This window comes from Leopardus geoffroyi, chromosome D1, assembly GCF_018350155.1.
Source record: "Leopardus geoffroyi isolate Oge1 chromosome D1, O.geoffroyi_Oge1_pat1.0, whole genome shotgun sequence".
In the NCBI taxonomy this organism is placed as follows: domain Eukaryota; kingdom Metazoa; phylum Chordata; class Mammalia; order Carnivora; family Felidae; genus Leopardus; species Leopardus geoffroyi.
In genome coordinates this window covers 6004434-6025943 of record NC_059329.1, presented here as the reverse complement: position 1 = coordinate 6025943, position 21510 = coordinate 6004434, and the positions used below count along the sequence as shown (strand labels likewise).

General features: G+C 41.7%; 1 protein-coding gene across 2 annotated transcripts in view; it reads left to right on the top strand.

Moving 5' to 3' along the window:
• The first annotated feature begins 2249 nt into the window (after nt 1-2249).
• CWF19L2 (CWF19 like cell cycle control factor 2) overlaps nt 2250-21510 on the top strand; it is a 158492-nt gene continuing 139231 nt past the window's right edge. For both annotated transcript variants that reach the window (XM_045482652.1, XM_045482651.1), the window contains exons 1-5: nt 2250-2379; nt 4182-4292; nt 8323-8445; nt 19928-20038; nt 20760-20879. In XM_045482652.1, the coding sequence (XP_045338608.1) occupies nt 2287-2379; nt 4182-4292; nt 8323-8445; nt 19928-20038; nt 20760-20879 (558 nt within the window). In that variant the 5' untranslated portion in view covers nt 2250-2286. The remainder of the gene's footprint in view (nt 2380-4181; nt 4293-8322; nt 8446-19927; nt 20039-20759; nt 20880-21510) is intronic.

Sequence of the window (21510 nt, the reverse complement as noted above, 5' to 3'; positions counted from 1 at the left end):
ATCTTTTTCTTTTAGTGAAACTTTAACAAGGAACCAATAACCTAGAATGAAGCAATGCATTCCTAAGCTTACTCTTGTATGGAAAAGCGAAGGACTGTCCATAGGTGCTTTTCTTTTTACTTAAAAATTTTTTTCTTTAAAATGGTTATTTATTTTTGAGAGAGAGAGAGAGAGAGAGAGAGAGAGAGAGAGCATGAGTGAGGGAGGGGCAGAGAGAGGGAGACACAGAATCTGAAGCAGGCTCCAGGCTCTGAGCTGTCAGCACAGAGTTCAACATGGGGCTGGAACCCACGAACTGTGAGATCATGACATGACCTGCGCCCAAGTCGGACGCTTAGTTGACTGAGCCACCCAGGCACCCCCATAGGTGCTTTGAAGTGACAAAAAATAGAATAGTGCCCGTGTGGAAACCTTCCAACGTTCTGGAAAAAATCACTGATTTCTGACAAACACTGTGGCCTGAGACCGAGCAATTGAGCATGGGAGATGATTGCCCATTCCTGCAGAGAGCGAGAGAGCGAGAGAGCAAGAGAGAGAGAAAACCATTGGCTCAGTTGTGATCATGTGACATTTGGCATCACATACTATTCGTATTCCAAGACACTGCTAGTTTGTCACGTTAAAATTGATTAGCAATGTTTGCTCATCTTGCAGAACACATTACTCACAATCCAAGGTTTTAATGTATTTTTAAAATTTGAGACAGAGAGAGTATGAGTGGGGGAGAGGGGCAAAGGGAGAGAGAGAATCCAAAACAGGTTTCACGCTCAACCCCGGGGCCCCACCCAGGGCTCAATCCCACAACCCTGGTACCATGACCTGAGCTGAAATCAAGAACCGGTGGCTCAACTGACTGAGCCACCCAGGCACCCCTTCATTTCCATATTTGAAACTCCATTCTACAACAGGGATAAAGCTAGTATATTAACATCTTTGTGCAAGTATCCAAGATATAATGAGTATTTGTTGCCATCATGGTCCCCTTCCTGGCATGGAGGCCCTCCTCACCCCACTCGAGCCCTGACATCCTGTGCTAGGTATCCCACTCAGGTTCCAACAGTGTTAAGTAGGTCACCCTCCAACTCAGATGTACTCCTTCCTCACCTGCTTGGGTCCTGACACCCGGTCTCAGCTGTCCCTCTGCCACAGCAGCACTTTTCTCATCCCTCTTGTGCTGGGAGCATTCCTTCCCATTGCCCCCTAAGTATGCACACCTTGCTTAGCCCACCCAATGAATGACTTCCGGGCTGACATGTACGGGAAGGGAGTGAAAAGGAGAGGAATTGGAAAAGAAAGATGACCTAATAAACCCGATGCGAATCTGATTTCCTTTCTCTTAAAACGGGATCAATCTTCCTTCATTCTATTTGTTCTATAACACACACGAATTCCATTTTATTACCATTATTTTAGTTTATAGGTGAAATTGTTGCTTTTATTTAATGGAATATATGAACAATGAACAGATGAACACGATTTAAAAACACTACATAAACATATTCACCTAAGTCATAGAAGAAAACCTATTTTTTGTCTTCAGCAACCTTTTAGAGACTAATCTCCATGTGTTTGATTACTGATGCCACACTTATTTATATTTATAAAAAACAAAACAAAACAAAACAGAAAAACGCAATTGAATCGATCTTTCTGCCTGTATTCTCCAGATACTGTTTTCCCTTTAAAATCCCAATAGTTTTCCTATAATAGGTCTCATTGCTCGCTGTTTTGGGTTGATTTTCCCAAGTACACAGCGCGTACTTTTAGTAAGTAGGTTTATGGCTTTTTTATTAAAAAGAAGTTTTCTTGAATTGTAGCAAAGCACCGAAACTGCACAGCAACTGGTCTTTCCTGCCCCCTTTCAGGCCATCCCTCCTGCACAGGGAAATTCTTTGCCCACAAGGGCACTTTGGTGGGAAATTTCGAGATGTAGAGACTTAACTTCTATGAGCTTTTAACTCGTAGATTTTAAGAGGAAATCGAGGAGAATGCCGTTGGTGTCGTGCGAAGCGCGTAACAAACGCAGTGTGACATTTCTCCTGCTCGAAGAGATTCCAATTTGCGAAGGGAGCACAGGTCCTAACTTCATTCTGCAAAGTCTCCCCTGAAACCTGAAACCCGCGTCAGCACCGGAGCCTTTAGTGACGCTCACACGCGCGCATGCTCCATTGGTGTAGCAGCACCCCTCCTTTTCCGCCAGGAGGAAGTCCCGTTTGTTTATTAAATTACGACAGTCGTAAACTGAGATGTTTGTGCCGGCTTCCTAGTTTTACGACGACAGCAACAATGGCGGCCACCAGTGGCAGGTTTGAAAGTGAGAGAAGTATTGAAGAACGTAAAGAACAGACCAGGATTGCCAGGGCCGAGGTGTTGCGCCAGGTATCTCCGTTTTGGGGGTTTTGGAGTCATTTAGAATTGGGAGTGGACGGTTCCTGGGAACTAGGCCTCTGGCTTGTCTTCCTAACCCCCTCTCTTCTTTCGCTACCTCAATGTCTCACCTAATCTGGGTGAGGGTCTCCCTTTGGGATGCGCAAAAAGTCTTGGTTATCTCCCGCCTCGGAGATGCGTTGGCAGTCTCTAGTTGCTCATTCTCTTTTTAGGAAGACCTGTTTCTTTCCTGAGTTTACTTACTTTTGAATTTCTCCATTCTTGATATTTCCATCATTTGGCTACCAGGGGCAGCGCCCTTTTGACGTACTCTGCCACTAATGACGGCTCTCCCAGCGCGTTTCACAGCCTCGGTCCTCGCCCCTCCTGTATCTGAAATAAAAATTCCCGTTTTCAGAAATACTTGTGAGGCACATTGCAACAGACTGTTTCACGCTCTTGTCTTACTGTTGATATTAGTTGCAGGGTTATTGTAAATCCTTACTGATCAATGCAAGGATTGACAGGAGAGACTCGAAAAAGGTTAAGACGCATTGTATTTCTAAGGTTGAGATGCATAGAGGTAACCTGTAAAGAATGGAGGAAGTAAACTGTATTATCTGACAAGATGTAAGAATGAAGGGGAAAAGTTGTGACTGGAGAGCAGCATGGGGTACAAGTGGGCGTTTTTGTTTTTGCTTAAGATGGAATACTTTTAAATAAATACCGATGAGAAAGAGCTGGTAGAGGGGAAAGGCATAATGACTGTAGCCAGATGTCAAGGGGAAGAGTAGGCGATTAGTGTTGGACAGGTGAATGGTTGGTATTGTTCTCTGATTTCAGCATACTGTAACATACATGTATAATAAATATTCTTCATCCTTGCTTTTTTGATATTTCGGGTAGTTTTTGGAGGGAGTAGGATTTGTAAGCTAGGATAAACTTTATAGTAAAGGGGACTCTGGATGACTTCAGTCGGTTAAGCTTCTGACTCTTGATTTTGGCTCAGGTCGTGATCTCACGGGTTCGTGAATTTGAGCCCCATGTTGGGCTCTGTGCTGGCAGTGTGAAGCCTGCTTGTGATTCTCTCTTTCCCTCTCTCTGTCTGTCCCTCCCCTGCTCATGCTCTCTTGCTCTCTCTCTCAAAATACATAAATAAACTTAAACTTTTTTTTGTAGTAGAGATACCCATAGAGTTTGAGAAGGACAAAACCAGCTTTGGAGTTTGGAGAGAGAATGAAAAGGCAAAAGCAACCTCCTAGGAAGAACTTATTTTATTTGACTAATTGTTGAAAGATGAATACACATTAGCAACACGATCATTTGTTTTTAGAAAGATGATTCTTCCTGAAGCATTTGAGGGCATGGGTAGAAGAATATGACATTGCAGATTGAAGGCATTGCCATTCTCCTAACAGTCACTGAAGTCCCAGGCAGTAGCAGTGGGATGGTGAAAGAAAAAGAGATTCAAGTCCTATTTAAGACAGGGAGCTTGGGGAGAGAGGACGGTCTACTATAGATCCCAACATTTTGTCCCTGATTCATTAGAGACTGGTGATGTGATTAGTAATGTGGAAGGAGAGGGTAAAAAAAAAAAAAAAAAAAAAAAAAAAAAAAAAAAAAATATATATATATATATATATATATATATATATATATATATATATTGGCTCTGATACTTTGGTAGAAGCAAATTCCTGTCAGGGACAGTGATTTATGAGACTTTATATGAAAGTGGAAAATGACTTTGTTTTACTTTTTTTTGCGAAAAATAATTGGATCATTTGTTAATTTTTCTTTTTTCATTGTTTTAGGCTAAAGCAAATTTTGAAAAGGAAGAGAGGCGTAAAGAACTTAAACGACTTCGGGGTGAGGATACATGGATGCTACCTGATGTGAATGAGCGAATTGAACAGTTCTCACAGGTGAATACTAACAGGTTCACTTGATGTAACAAATCTGTCTTTTTTTTTGCTCTTATTCAAGTTAATATTGGAAAAGCAACTTTATTTATTTTTTATTTTTTATTTTTCAATATATGAAGTTTTTTGTCAAATTGGTTTCCATACAACACCCCGTGCTCATCCCAAAAGTGCCCTCCTCAATACCCATCGCCCACCCTCCCCTCCCTCCCACCCCCCATCAGCCCTCAGTTTGTTCTCATTTTTTAAGAGTCTCTTATGATTTGGCTCCCTCCCTCTCTAACCTTTTTTTTTTTTCCTTCCCCTCCCCCATGGGTTTCTGTTAAGTTTCTCAGGATCCACATAAGAGTGAAAACATAGGGTATCTGTCTTTCTCTGTATGGCTTATTTCACTTAGCATCACACTCTCCAGTTCCATCCATGTTGCTACAAAGGGCCATATTTCATTCTTTCTCATTGCCACGTAGTACTCCATTGTGTATATAAACCACAATTTCTTTATCCATTCATCAGTTGATGGACATTTAGGCTCTTTCCATAATTTGGCTATTGTTGAGAGTGCTGCTATAAACATTGGGGTAAAAGTGCCCCTATGCATCAGTACTCCTGTATCCCTTGGGTAAATTCCTAGCAGTGCTACTGCTGGGTCATAGGGTAGGTCTGTTTTTAATTTTTTGAGGAACCTCCACACTGTTTTCCAGAGTGGCTGCACCAATTTGCATTCCCACCAACAGTGCAAGAGGGTTCCCGTTTCTCCACATCCTCTCCAGCATCTATAGTCTCCTGATTTGTTCATTTTGGCCACTCTGACTCGCGTGAGGTGATACCTGAGTGTGGTTTTGATTTTATTTCCCTGATGAGGAACGATGTTGAGCATCTTTTCATGTGCCTGTTGGCCCTCTGGATGTCTTCTTTAGAAAAGTGTCTATTCATGTTTTCTACCCATTGCTTCACTGGATTATTTGTTTTTTGAGTGTGGAGTTTGGTGAGCTCTTTATAGATTTTGGATACTAGCCCTTTGTCCGATATGTCATTTGCAAATATCTTTTCCCATTCCGTTGGTTGCCTTTTAGTTTTGTTGGTTGTTTCCTTTGCTGTGCAGAAGCTTTTTATCTTCATAAGGTCCCAGTCGTTCATTTTTGCTTTTAATTCCCTTGCCTTTGGGGATGTGTCAAGTAAGAGATTGCTACGGCTGAGGTCAGAGAGGTCTTTTCCTGCTTTCTCCTCTAGGGTTTGGATGGTTTCCTGTCTCACATTCAGGTCCTTTATCCATTTTGAGTTTATTTTTGTGAATGGTGTGAGAAAGTGGTCTAGTTTCAATCTTCTGCATGTTGCTGTCCAGTTCTCCCAGCACCATTTGTTAAAGAGACTGTCTTTTTTCCATTGGATGTTCCTTCCTGCTTTGTCAAAGATTAGTTGGCCATACGTTTGTGGGTCTAGTTCTGGGGTTTCTGTTCTATTCCATTGGTCTATGTGTCTGTTTTTGTGCCAATACCATGCTGTCTTGATGATGACAGCTTTGTAGTAGAGGCCAAAGTGTGGGATTGTGATGCCTCCTGCTTTGGTCTTCTTCTTCAAAATTACTTTGGCTATTCAGGGCCTTTTGTGGTTCCATATGAATTTTAGGATTATGGAAAAGCAACTTTATATACAGTTTTCGCAAGTTACAGAATGAGTATTACATAGTTGGCATTACTGACTGGTTTTATCTCCCTGGCAGAAATAATATATTTTAATATTTTTGGACATTATAACAGACAGATTTTGTTACTTGAGTTGATGGGTAGGAAGCTTAGCAAATTTCTGGCCCACTTATATCAAGCTTGTGGATCTAAAAAATTATACCCTTTAATATTTTTTTAAAAATTTATTTAAGTTTATTTATTTTGAGAGAAAGATAGTGGAAGAGAGAGAAAACGTGTGAGCAGGAGAGGGGCAGAGGGAGAGGCAGAGAGAGAATCCTAAGCAGGCTCCATGCTTTCAGTGCAAAACCTGACATGGGGCTCAAACTCATGAACTGTGAGATCATGACTAGAGCGGAAGTCAGATGCTTAGCTGACTGAGTCACCCCGGTGATCCTACATTTTATATGGCCTAATAATCTTCTATAAATTCTTACAGGGCCATAGAATAATACACACACACACACACACACACACACAGTTTGTGTATAAATGTATTTATTTGATTATATCTGTCAGATGAATCTACAAATAAATTAAAACTAAAACATCCCCCACATTTTCCTGATAAGGTATCTCAGCTCTGTGACTTATTTGTGGGGCATATATAATAGATGCCCACATCTAAATCTCAGAGGATTTTATTTCAATGTATTTGTTGTCTCATTTCATGAAAATATGGTTTTTAGAATACAGATTTGTTTTTCTTCAAAATACTTGTTTTATTTTTTTAATTAATTTTTCCCCATGATCCATTTGCTCAAATTACCTCTGATGCTTTTATTTATTTATATATTTATTTATTTAATGAATATAATTTATTGTCAAATTGGCTAACATGCAACACCCAGTGCTTATCCCAACAGGTGACCTCCTCAATGCCCATCACCCACTTTCCCCGCTCCCCCACCCCCTTTACCCCTCAGTTTGTTCTCTGTATTTAAGAGTCTCTTGTGGTTTGCCTCTCTCCCTATTTGTAATGATTTTTCCCCCTTTGCTTTCCCCCATGGTCTTATGTTCAATTTCTCAAGATCCACATATGAGTGAAAACATATGATATCTGTCCTTCTCTGACTGACTTGTTTCACTCAGCGTAATAGCTTCCAGTTCAATCCACTTTGCTGCAAATGGCATGATTTCATTCTTATTGCCAAGTAGTATTCCATTGAATATATAAACCACATTTTCTTTATCCATTCGTCAGTTGATGGACATTTAGGCTTTTTCCACAATTTGGCTATTGTTGAGAGTGCTGCTATAAACATTGGGGTACAAGTGCCCCTATGCATCAGTACTCCTGTATCCCTTGGGTAAATTCCTAGCAGTGCTACTGCTGGGTCATAGGGTAGGTCTATTTTTAATTTTCTGAGGAACCTCCACACTGTTTCCCAGAGTGGCTGCACCAGTTTGCATTCCCACCAACAGTGCAAGAGGGTTCCCGTTTCTCCACATCCTCACCAGCACCTGTTGTTTCCTGAGTTGTTCCTCTTAGCCACTCTGACCGGTGTGAGGCTTTGATTTGTATTTCTCCCCTTGGAGAGAAAGTCTCCCCTTGGTGGTGGTGGGGAGAAAAATAGCGACACCCCAGTCTCTGCTCCACTGACTGAGTGTCCCAAACCACTCTGTTCCAGCCGTTGTCCCTGTGCTGCGGATGCAAACAAGGTGGTTTGTCCTGCTCTGCCAACTCCCATGCCTGGCGCTTGGCTGGGACTCAAACTCCCCCTCCGTGCGCCCAGGTACTGGGGAAGCACCGTTACACGCTGCCGGATATGTGGTCCCCGACTAGCGGGCGCAGCAGGCTTCGTCCTCTCCTGCAGCACTCCAGGGAGGGGATCGCTTTCTCCTACTGTGGACTGCACCTGCGACCTAGTCCCCGAGCCTGGGGCTGGCTCCCCTCCTCCCCAGTTGCGTGATCCGGACCGCTGGCCCAGTCCGGAGCAAGCCCCGCAGTTAGAGATGGGCTTTTTCTCCGTCCTGGTTTGAGGTTTTTCTCTTGTCCAGATACAGTCCTGTGCTTCCCCAGCTGCACTTTCTCTTCCCTTTGTGTCTCTGCAGAAGGGGATCCCTCTCCTCCGTTCGTCTCATCTCTCCCAGTTCAGAATCACGCACTTACGGCAGTCAGGTTGTCCCTGTGGGTCCCTGGAAGCGACTGTCTCTTTTCCTCCCGGACCCTGAGAATTCAAAGTCCTTCAGTTTCAACACTGCTTTGTTTCATAGAGGAGGGAACTTTGGATCCCCCTACTTCTCCGCCATGTTGGCCCCTCCTCTACTGGGTGATTTTTCAAAATGCTTGTTTTAAAGTAAGATAACACTAAATTCCTTTCTCACCTCTTTAAAATGATTATTTACAGGAACACTCTGTGAAGAAAAAGAAGAAAAAAGACAAGCACTCAAAAAAAGTAAAGAAAGAGAAGAAAAAAAAGAGTAAGAAACAGAAGTATGAAAAAAGCAAGGAGTCAACTGATAGTTCATCAGTAAGTATGTATTAAAGCCAGCCAAAGCAGCTGCTTGAGAAAATTGTATTTGCAGGAATGATGTTTAGGAACTTAAAACATATGAGAACTTACAAAATGTGACTAGTTAGGGTATGGAAACGCCTGGGAAACATCGACTTGGAGGTGTCCAGGAAGTGCTGGAAACATCGATCTCAGGTTACGGAGAAAGGTGGGACGATGGCGTTAGAATTTGGGAGTCATTGCTCTGTGAAGCCATGAGACTAGATGAATTGTCCAGGGACCCTGAAGAAAAAGGGGGGCCCAACACTGAAGAGCCAGGCAGGAGTAAAGGCTGTTCAGTAGAAGTAGCCGGAAATTGGAAGGAGCTGCAGGGAAAGAGCAGTTGTGTACACATAAGAGAAAAGAGTTTTAAGACATTTGTGAGTCTACTACTCTTGTTTATTTTCTTTAGTAGAAATTAACAATTCTTTAAAATAGGGCATGGTAATACATTTATCTTCATGGTCAAAAGGATGTGGCCCCACTGTGTCTCTAGCCAGTTCTGGGGTGAGAGGACTCACAGGGGAAGGGAAAGCCTCTCATGAGTATTTTCAGGAAGAAAGAGGTACCTGGTGCTTAGAGAGCTATGGGCTATAGATGTTGAGGGGTAGTTTGGTTGTCTAGGTCTGATCTTCAGAGGGTTGTGTGTGCAAGTGAATCACCAAATTCCCAAGTGTAGCCCTCTTGCCGTTTCAGAAACTGAGCGTGTGGCGGTACCCCCTGAGATGATAAGTGGCTCGTGGAAGCCTGTCTTATGTGAGAATGCAGTTTATTAATTCACAGTGGATACTTTATCCACAGCTGGATCCTTTGGTCAGGTAGCCAGCATATTTTGTAGTGGTAGGAATATTTAGGTTTTACAGAAAAAAATTTGTTAAATATAATTCAGGACGAAGTGAGTTGGAAAGTCTTAGAGCAGAAAGAAGGTAGAAACGGTGTTTCCACAGCTCTGTGTTGAGTTGCTGGTCCTGTTGAGAGACTGAAAGAAGTGAGTGATCCTCTTTGTGAAAAGAAGTTTGTATTTAAAGTTGTTTATTTCAGTGGGATTTATGAAACTCCCTGGGGTTTAGGCAGAGATCACAGGTTCGGCATCCCTGTCCCATGGGGATGGATCTGGCAGGCAGAGTAAACATTTAATAATCTGACTCAGGGTGCTTGCTTCCTTTTAGAGGCACACTGCCTGTTATTTCTCTTTGTTCTTCCCTAGAAATACAGTTGCCCCTTGAACAGCATGGGCTTGAACTTTGTGCATCCACTTACAAGCAGATGTGTTTTAGATAAATATAGTACAGTACTTTGTTTTTTCTTCCTTATGATTTCCTTAACATTTTCTTTAACTTACTTTATTGTACAAATAGGTGCATCATTCATATAACATACAAAATACATGTTCGCTGATCATGTTACCGGTAAGTCTTCAAGTGCACCCATAGGCTATTAGTAGTTACATTTTTGGGGAGTCAAAGTTGTATGTGGATTTTTGACTATGTGGGGAGTCAGCACCCGTAACCCCTCGTCATGTCATTCAATGGTCAGCTGAATAGATAAGTCTTTTTGTTGCAACATACAACGTGTACACTTTTACATATATAGTAAGTTGTATAACTATAGCTTGGAGAGAGTTGTTTGAGTGAAAGGTCAGTGAAAGCACAGAGAGTTCCAAACAAGATGAACACAAGATGGTGTCTACACCATGGCACCAAATAATTACAGGGTCAAAGGTTAAAGATAAAAAGAGAATCTTAAAAACATCAAGAGAGAAACAAAAAGTTACCTACCAGGGTAAAACCTATAAGGCTATCTATCAGCTGATTTTTCCTCAGAAACTTTGCAGGCCAGAAGGGAGTGGCATGACATAGTCAAAGTGCTGAAAGGAAAATGCCTACAACCAACAACATTCTCCCTGGCAAGGTTTTCATTCAGATTTGAAGGAGAGATGAAGAGTTTCCTAGACAAACAAAAGATAGAGGAGTTTATCACTACTAAACCAGCCTTACCAGAAATGTTAAGGGGACTTCTTCTTTTTTTTTTTTTTTAATGTTTATTTATTTTTGAGAGAGAGAGAGTGAGAGAGAGAATGAGTGGGGAAGAGGCAGAGAGACAGAGACACAGAATCCAAAGCAGGCTCCAGGCTCTGAGCTGTCAGCACAGAGCCCGATGTGGGACTTGAACTCACAAACCGTGAGATCATGACCTGAGCTGGAGTCAGCAGCCCAACCGACTGAGCCACCCAGGTGCTCCAAGGGGACTTCTTTAAGTGGAAAAGAAATGGCCATACTTAGACATAAGATTAATATGAATAAAAAGATGTAAAATAGGACAACACGTACATAAAATGTGGGGAAGGGAGTAAAAAGGGAAGAGAAGGAGAAGAAGATTTTTTTTAAAGAAAATGTTTGAACTTAGATGACCATCCAATTAATATAGACAGCTGTTTACTTAGGATGTTATGTGTGAACCTCATGCTAACCACAAACCTGAAACCTGTGATAGACTCAAAAAGTAAAGAGAAAGAAAGCCAAACAAAAGACTGTAAATAATCATTTGATCACAAAGAAAGAGCAAGAGAAGAAAGGAAAGAACTTTGAAAACAATAGAAAACAAATTTTAAAAATGGCCATAAGTACATACCCGTCAATAATTACTTTAAAAGTAAATGGCCTAAATGCTCCAATCAAAAGACAGAGTGGTGGAGTGGATAAAATACCAAGAGCCATCTGTGTGCCATCTGCAAGAGACTCACCTCAGACCTAAAGATTCACCATGCAAATGGAAGTGGAAAAGTAAACTGGGGTAGAAATCTTTATATCCGATAAAATAGACATTAAAACAAAGACTACAACAGAGACAAGGGCATTACATAGTGATTATCCAATGATTCCACTATTGGGTATTTACCCAGGGAAAATGAAAACACTAACTTGAAAAGATATGTGTACCACTATGTTTACTGCAGCATTATTAACAACAGCCAAGACTTGGAAGCAGCCCAAGTGTCCATCAGCGGATGAATGGATAAGGAAGATGTGGTACACACACACACACACACACACACACACACACACACACACAGGAATATTACACAGCCTTAAAAAAGGATGAGATTGTGCCATTTGAGACAACATGGAAGGACCTGGAGGGTATTACAGTAAGTGAAATAAGTCAGACTGAGAGAGACAAATACCATATGGTTCTACTCATAAATGGGACCTGAAAAAGATGAATGAATACACAAAAAGAATAAGAGCTGTAAATATGGAGACCAAACTGATAGTTGCCAGAGGGGAGGGGTGTCGGGGGGTTGGGGGAAATGGGTGAATAGAAGAGGGAGGTACAGGCCTCCAGTTAAGGAATGAGTACGTCACGGGAATCAAAAGCAGAGCATAAGGAATATAGGCAGTGATGTAAAAGCAATGTAACGGGGCAGATGGCAGCTACATTGTGGTGAGCACAGCATAATGTATAAACTTGTCAAATCCCTAAGTTGCACACCTGAGACTGATGTAACATGGTAGGTCAACTGTACTCAAAAAAGAAAGAGAAAAAAACCCTCATGTGTAGGTTAACAATAAGTATCCTTTGAATCTTGGACTTTGAAAAAAAAAAAAAATTACTGTGACTTAATTTTGGGCCCAGCCTGTGAGCTATCTTGATGAAAATTCCATGTGTATTTGAAACAAGTGTGAATTCAGCTGTTGGTAGGTGTAGTATTCTATAAATGCCAGTTTGGGAAAGTTGATTAACAGTGTTAAGTATTTTATATTTTTACTGATTTTTGATTTTTCTCTTGTCAGTTATTGAGAGAGCAGTATTAAAATCTCTAACTGTGGTAGATTTTTGTGTATTTCTCCTTCAGTTTTGTCAGTTTTTGTCTTACGTATTTTTTTTTTTCCAACGTTCATTTATTTTTTGGGGGACAGAGAGAGACAGAGCATGAACGGGGGAGGGGCAGAGAGAGAGGGAGACACAGAATCGGAAACAGGCTCCAGGCTCTGAGCCATCAGCCCAGAGCCTGACGCGGGGCTCGAACTCACAGACCGCGAGATCGTGACCTGGCTGAAGTCGGACGCTCAACCGACTGCGCCACCCAGGCGCCCCTGTCTTATGTATTTTGAAGTTTACTAAGTATGTACACATTTAGGATTGTTATATCTTTTAGATGAACTGGCCATTATATTTTTGTGAAATGTTTCTTTTTATCTCTAGTAATACTTTTGTTGTAGGTAACTTTGTTTCATGTTAATAAACTTCAGTTTTGTTATTTGTTTTTTCATTTTTTATTCCTTTATTTTAAATTTCTTTTGTCTTTATTGAAAGTATTCTTGTAGACAGTGTATATTTGGGTCTTGCTTTTTTATCTAACCTATCAATTTCTTCCTTTTTAATTAGAGGTTTTTCTGCACTATCTAATATAGTAGCCATATGTGGTTTTTAAAATTTTAATTAAAATTCATTAAAGTAATATTAGATTGAAAATTCATTTCTTCATTCTCATTTGCCAAATATTTTTTGTAATTTTTTTTTAATGTTTATTTATTTCTGAGAAAGAGAGAATGCGAGCAGGGGAGGGACAGGGAGAGAGGGAGACACAGAATCCGAAGCAGGCTCCAGGCTCTGAACTATCAGCACGGAGCCCGAGGTGGGACTTGAACTCATGAACTGTGAGATCATGACCTGAGCTGAAGTCCGCCGCTTAACCAACTGAGCCACCCAGGCGTTCTGCCAAATATTTTAAGTATTTAGTTATCACTTATGGCTAGGTTATGCCCACTGTATTGGGCAGTGTAGTATAGAAAAATTCTATTGGATAACAGTGGTTTAGATCATTTATGTTTAATGTAATTATAGATCTTTCTTGACTTACAGTTGGGTTATGTCCCAACAAACCCACTGTAAATTAAAAATATCGTAAGTCAAAAATGCACTCTATACACCTAACCTACTGATTGTTACGGTTAAGTCTAGCCCACCTTAAATGTGCTCACAGCGCTTAACATTAGCCAATAGTTGGGCAAAATCATCTAACACAAATTCTGTTTCCTTAGCTCAGTAAGATTGTCATATTCAGCTCAAGTCAACCCTTTCTTGTGCCTTGGTCTGGAAAGTGCTTTGAGGCAAAAAGCTGTGGAGATAGTAATGATAACATTCACCTCATTTGTTTCCCTTTTCAGGGATCATGGCCTGGTATTACTGAGATTCAGTGTTCCGAATAGAGCTTCAAACATTTTCCATTATTATTTCTATTTCTGTGTATTTCTATTTTGATGCCATTTATTTTGTCACGGACAGAGGCAGAAGCCCTTAAGTTCCTTTGATTTTTACTGGTAGCACTTTGCTGTCTGGGTTCCATCTTAGAGATTTTGGCTGATAGGATCAGGGGTATGGTTATTATAAAGGCTGCATATGAGAACAAGAGTTCTGGGAGCTCTGTTAGGTCAAGCACATTAAGCTTGATGGTGTAGGAGTTCTTCAAGGTAAAATGGAGGATTGAAAAACTGAAATCCGCAGAAGGACTGAGGTCATAGCATATTGGGGAGAGGGAAATAGCAGCCATGCTGAAGTAGTGAGCTGACTGTGCAATGGTGAAAGTGAGAAACAAAGTTAACAGACAGCGAATGAAGGCAGGCGCTTTGTACACAATGGTGCAAGTATCACCGTTCTGTAAACAAATAACAAGAATACTAAGTGTATCATTGATGCTTCTTTCCTTCAGTGCCTGGTATTTAATGCTTGAATGCTGGCTGCCGATTAATGTTTCTGATTAGGGCTATTGGAAGGGTAGGAAAAGAGGATTTAGTTAATTTTAGGTACACCTTTATTGCATGCCAACTGTGTCAGACACTGGTGTAGACACACGGAATGTAAAAATATAGTGTTTTTTTTCAGGCCTTTGGAGAACTCATTTTGTAGCTAGATAAATAGATACATAATTTCATTATGTAGTCTCCTGATGCCAAGACAGAACAATGTATTAAGGGAAAGAGGATTTCATCTGCAGACTTGTTGGGGAGATAATATTTGAGTTGAGACCTGAATAATGACTAAGAATTAGCCAGGCACAGAAGGTTATTGGCATTTCATGCACAAGGAATTGTGAGAGCAAAGGCCTGGAAGTGAGATAACATGGCGTATGTGCGTATGTGTATATGTAAGTAAATAGAACTACGAACAATATGATAGCTCTAGGTTACAAAACAGGGGGGGAGTGGATGGTGATGAAAATGGAAGAGTTGATAGGGCCTGTAAACCAAGGGCTCTGGCGCTATTCAGTAGGAAGTGTGTCCTCTAATTAGGTTCAGTTGCATTTACCAGAAAATCTGAGAGTAGCCATAGGTTAAACAAGGTAGTTAACTTTTCTCTCTCATGGAAGAATCAGGTAGGCAGTCTGGGACTCGTGTGGTCTTCTGGGACTAAGGCTTCTTCTGTTTTGCCCGTCCCTCATCTTTATAGCATTACCTCTTCATCTAGGTAACAAGAAAGGGGACCCTCTCTTTCATAATTTGTCTTCCAGAAAGTCCCACATAATACCTTCATTTCAGTGTCATTGGACACTTGACCATAGGGCTTTGCTTTCCAGCAAGGGAGGCACGGTAGGTCTCCCAATAAGATTGGGTTCTGTTGGTAAGAAAGAAGAGGAGCTTTGTGACAGGGAGCCGTAGAAGGGGTCATACGTGCCCTTTCTGTTTCTCCAGATGTGTCTAGGGTGGAGATTGGAGAAGGAAGGACCGGCATCCAGGTTATTGCAGTTGTCTGGGTGTGAGATAAGATCTGACCTAGGATGCTTCAAGGATGGACAGGAGAGGTGTGTATTAGTTGGGGCTTTTGGTAGCAGGCAATAGAGATAAAACAAATTGGCTTATTCAGAAAAGGGGGGGGGACACTTTATTTTATTTTTTTTTAATTTTTAAAAATATTTATTTGTTTTTGAGAGAGAGAGAGAGAGAGAGAGTGAGCGGGGCAGGGGCAGAGAGAGAGGGACACACAGAATCTGAAGCAGGCTCCAGGCTCCGAGCTGCCAGCACAGAGCCTGATGTAGGGGCTTGAACTCACAGACCCCAGGATCATGACCCGAGCTGAAGTTGGACGCTTAACCAACTCAGCCACTCAGGCGCCCCAGGGGGGCAATTTATTATTAGAGTACAAAAGTCTCGTAGTACCTCTAGGTGTGGGAATGCAGCTGGCCTTCAGGAATGGCTGGAACTAGAGTTGTAATGCTTTTATGAGTTGTCTTGCCATCTTCCATTTTTGTTTCTTTCCGAGTTCACTTTTTTTCTTGGTAACAGATCAGTTTTTTGCTGAATTCTATCCTCATGGCAAAAATGGCTTCTGCCAATGCATTTCCAGTTCTCTTTAGTTTAGAGCAGCCCCATTTCGTTTTGATTTCAAATTCCTGGAGAGTAACTCAGATTGATATCAATTGGGTCAGAATCCTACCTTTGAACCACTCAGTTATGGCCAGGGGTGGAAGTGGGGTCCCATGGTAGGCATGTGGTGTTCACTGGATGATGTATTTCAGAAAATATTTTGGAAATGAAAATAGTAGGTTTTGATGGGAGGGGCAAAGTTGATCCTAAGATTGTTGACTTGGTTAAGTGGGTGGTTGGTGGTACCAGGTGATTCAGTTTAGCAATTCAGGAGGAGGAACAGGTTTTGTGGAAGAAGACTATGGGTGTATGTTTTGTGTTTATTGAGTTCAGCATGGTATCCAAATATGGTAGGTAGTTGGTTAAATCACCGACACTTTGGGTAGACCAATTTGAAAGATATCAGCACAATTGATGGTAGTTCAAGGCATGAGAGTGGATTTAATGGCCAAAGGGGAATGTTTAGAGATTAAAACATTAGTGTGCCAAGAAAGGAACCCCACACAGCATTGATATTTAGGGGCTGAGCAAAGGAGGAAAAATGCATAAGGGAAATGGAGAAGAAAGCAAGAATGGAAGCAGAACTGGGAAAGGTCCTGGAAATCAAGGAAGTTGAGTTATCAAGAGTTGTATTCAGAAACGTTCTGCTGCATTGGACAAAGTGGCAGCCGGTGGTGAGCTTTGAAGAAATTTCAGCAGATTACTGAGAACCTTAGCCATGTTGTAGAGTTTTGTGGGGATGTGAAGGCAGTGGCTACAGACTACTCTTTGAAAATTTTGGCTTAGAGTAAAAGTTGGAAGATAAATTGCTGCCAGGGGGAGACATAAGGTCAACAGAGGTTCCTCTTCTTCACTCATTTACACACACATACCCACACACACGCACACACACACACACACACACACACACACGATGGAAAATGCTTGAGCATATTTCTAGGCCAATAGAGTGCTTCTTGTAGACCAGGCTACAAGAGAAGGAGATAATTGATGGTCCATGGTCCTGGAGGAACAGGAATGGTTGGGACCAAGATCTTTGGAGGAGCACCTGCCTTGAATAGGAAGAATTAACAGGAGGAAAGGAGAGGCACAAGTGTACATAATTTTGTGGGGGGTTGGGTAGGAAGTTAAGGTGGCATCATTTTGCTTGGTCAAGGAGGAGAACAGATCCACTAGCTGAGTATGTGGTGAATGGGGTTTGATAGAAAACTTGAGGAGGATGTTGAAGAATATAATAAGCATCACCTCTCTGCTAAGGTATTAAGCTATGTCCTTGGGGATACGAGCTAGGTGAGAGCAGAAGCGGTTTTTGTCCTCCTAGAACTTACTGCCCAGTGGGAGAGTGAGACGTCAATCAGGTAGTTACACAAGTAAATGTCAGAGTGATCCATCTTCAAAGGGGAGTGGGCCAGGGGAATGAAAGGGAGAACTGACCAGGGGCCAGTAAGAGGAATACTGGTTGTGAATGAGAGTCTAGCTCAACTGAAGTTGTAGGTCATGATATGGACACCAGTTGCAGCTGTGGTGAAGCAGCTGGTGGCTCTGATCACTGGCTCACAGGTGATTGGTTAGCAGCTCGTAGGATACAGAAAATCTGTGGTTTTAGAGGAGGGCCTTCGAGGGGCGCCAGTCTGGCTTAGCCGCTGGAGTGTGTGACTCTTGATCTCGGGGTTGTGAGTTCGAGCCCCACACTGAGTGTAGAGATTATTTAAAAATATAAATCTTAAAAGGAAGGCCTAAATGTCCCATCAACTGAGGAATGGATAAAGAAGATGCGGTTTATAATGGAACACTACTTGGCAATGAGAAAGAATGAAAGCTGGCCATTTGCAGCAACGTGGATGGAACTGGAGGGTATTAAGCTGAGTGAAGTAAGTCAGGCAGAGAAAGACAGGTACCATATGTTTCCACTCATATGTGGATCTTGAGAAATTGAACAGAAGACCACAGGGGAAGAGAAGGGGGAGAAATAGTTGCAAACAGAGAGGGAGGGAGGCAAATCATAAGACTCTTACATACAGAGAACAAACTGAGGGTTGTTGGGGTGGGGGAGAGGGGAAAGTGGGTGATGGGCATTGAGGAAGGCACCTGTGGGGATGAGCACTGGGTGTTGTATGGAAACCAATTTGACAATAAATTATATATATTTTTTTATTAAAAAAAATTTTTTTTCCTAACATTTATTTATTTTTGAGAAAGAGAGAGAGAGAGTGTGAACGGGGGAGGGGCAGAGTGAGAGGGAGACACAGAATCCAAAGCAGGCTCCAGGCTCCCAGCTGTCAGCACAGAGCCTGACGCGGGGCTCGAACTCACAAACTGAGAGATCATGACCTGAGCCGAAGTCAGAAGCTTAACTGACTGAGCCACCCAGGCACCCCTATTTTTTTTTTTTTTTAAAGGAAGGCCTTTAACAGAATCCTGTGGAAAGCTAATGTAAGCATTTTTTTTTTTTTTTCTTTAGCTTGATGTTAGCAAATTGACACCTGAGGGATGTGCTTTCAGATTATAAACTTCCTTTCAGTGGGTAACAGCAAGTGGTAGGAACCAGGCTGCTAAATTGATCTTTTTAAAAAGTTTTTATTTAAACTTCAGTTAGTTAACATACAGTGTTCTGTTAGTTTCAGGTGTACAATATAGTGATTCAACACTTCCATACAGCACCCTGTGCTCATTACGACAAGTGCACTCCTTTCTAAGTTGGTTTGACGATGTAAATATGACTAGACCAGAAATATGTTCATAGTGGTAATCTTAAAAAGTTCTAACTATATATGTCAGTAAGTAGCTCTAATGTTTCTGTAAGTCCAAATCAAGGTCTGAATGAATGAATGAATGAATGAAGTCTGCTTTGTATTGGGAAACAGTTGGCACTTGAGATGCCAGAGACAAATATGTTTTCTCTGAGTAGATTATACCTTTTACCAGACATATGTTTGTTCTCTGGTTAGGTAATTATCAAGAACTTTGTGTAGATAGGGGGCGCCTGGGTGGCTCAGTCAGTTGAGCATCTGACTTCGGCTCAGGTCATGATCTCGTGGTCTGTGAGTTTGAGCCCCGCATCGGGCTCTGTGCTGACAGCTCAAAGCCTGGAGCCTGCTTCAGATTCTGTGTCCCCCTCTCTCTCTGCCTCTCCCCTGCTCATGCTCTGTCTCTCTCTCTCAAAAATAAATAAACATTAAAAAAAAAAAAAAGAACTTTGTGGAATGAAAAAATATTGTTCTCATTCAGGAGACCCACCTTTGCTTCCCTTGGCCTCCAGGTTTCTCTGTGGGACATCAGCAAGTGTTGTGTGCTAGGTGATTTCTAGGGTCCCTCCTACACTTCCATTGTACAGCTCCAAAGAGATTTTAGAGCCAGACACATCTAGGTTTCTATTCTGGTTCTCCTGCTTGGATACCATGGAACTTGGGCAAGTTACCTAATTTGGGGAAGCTTTTTCTTATTTGTAAAACCAAATAGTATCTTATGTAGGGTTGTTTTAAGGAGTCAGCTTGAGAACATATGTGAACGTCCTTATTACAGTACTTAACATAGAAGGAGTTGATTGATGTATTTGTGGAAAACAAAATCCAGAACTTGGCGTAATGCTGAGCACATAGGGGATGTTGGCTAAATACTTCCTAGCTGATTTAATAATCTGGTCTTTAAACACATTAACAAAGTGCCTTACCAGTCTGGCTGTTCACTGCGATCTCTGCATTTTTAAACCCAGGGAAATCCAAAAACTCGAAACTTAGAGGCAGAGTCATTTACTTGGGTGTTGTTTCCCTTGTTGTAGTTAAACAAAGATGTCGATATCACTTAATGTTGGTAGGAACCGCAGCTCTGTGTTGAAGTGAGTTCTCTGCTGTCACTTCTGATCTTTTGTTTTTGCTTTCCCCTGGCAGGAAAACAGTCTTGGTGTTTCATGGGCTTGTCCCAAAAGAGTGGGTTTACAGGTTCTTTGTTCAGATTTTCAGTGTAGCTTTTTCAAGGGGAAGTGTACTCTAAGAATTTTCTCTAGGAAACTGAAGAATTTACCATTTAACAACAGCACAGAATTTTTATGTGGAAGTGTGCACGTTTGAGAACTTCTCTTCTATGCCGCCTCTTCCTAGAGCTCTGAAGACGAGTGGGTGGAGGCTGTCCCGCCCCAGGCTCCTGGCGGGGAGAAGGCCTGGAAAGCGAAAGGTGAAAATACGGAAAGGGAAGGCAACCAGGTTGTCCAGGTAAGTCACCTGATTTTAAAGAAAGAAGTATGCACTTCTAAAAATAGATGGATGCTAAAATGACAGATGGATCGAATTGCTTCGGGAGAAAAAGGAGACTGTGAAAACAGTATACTTTTACAAATAATTCTGGCAGTGGTACTGTTTGCTTAGTCTTTAGACTTCCATTCTTCTTCTGTGAGAAAGTGAGTACTTCCCTCTGTTTGAGTCCCACAGAGGGTTTCCTGCTTCTAGTTGTTGCTAGAAACGCGGCCCTTTGTCCTCCTGCCCTGGCAGCTCTGTGCTGTTACCTGTATGTGACCTTTCTCCACTGAGTAGTTTCCCTTTGCCACACCATGTCCTCATTTCTCTCAGCAGTGTTTAGAGTTGGGTAGTTCACAAATTTGGGGCCCTAGTTCACCCGGCTACGTGCGAATGCATCGAGCCACAGCGAAGAGGGGTGGAAAGAACTGGTGTTTGAGTACCTGTTGTCTGTCGGGCACTGGCCTGCACTCCTTAAATCTTGTTTACTCCTTGAAACAGTCCTAAAAGGTAAGAATTTTTTCCACTTTACAGGAGAGAGATTAAGGCATGCAGAGACTAAAAGACTCGTTTTAAGTTAGGCGAATGTAGGATATGATCCAGGTTTCAGTGGCCCCAGAATCCCTGCTGTTATTACCAAGTGTTTATTTTCACTTCTAATCAATTTAGATTGAAGTGACTTTTTTCTTTTTTTAAACAGAGAGATGAGTGGATGACTGTTGATTTTATGTCTGTTAAAACTGTGTCATCATCGTCGCTCAAAGCTGCAAAGGAAACTGTCAGGAAAATAGAGCGAGAGAAAACCCGAGCGCTAGAACAGGTAAGAGAATATTTCAAATGCTGTAACTTGTAGTTTGCCTTTAATAACCAGTGAGACATTTAGGTAAATGCAGTTTTGCTTGTGAAGTATTATTTTCTCTGCTGTGGTAGTTAATAATATTAGTGGGAACAGCTATGAAGTGTGATAGAAGTTCTAGTGAAATGAATCTTCTGTAGGAGGTCAGCTGAATGCTATGCTAGATTTATAAATCCCAGGCATGTATCATTGCCTGAGTATTGAGTTTGGTTCACGGCATGGGTTTGTAATGGTTTCACTGCTGCCTGTGTGGTCTGAGAATCTTCAAGGTGAGAATTTCTTTTAAAGCTCTCTTGTGTTGGTAGTGCCTTGAAGTGCTTGGCAGTGGTGAACCCTGGGGCTTTCTGGAGGACCGCAGTGTCGCTGTGGGCACCACGGGTTTTCCAGAAACAAGCTCATAATGTGGAATCACAAAATACATGAAAATACAAGGCTGGTCCATGAATGAGAGGCTTCTGAGGTAATGAGCAGTAGAATCAGACACATGAAGGCTTTATCTGTTGGGATATTTAATAGCGGTATACAGTACCAGTAGATGTGGAAAATGTAAGAAGGAAAAGATTATTATGAAGGCAGATATGAGAAAGAGCCAACA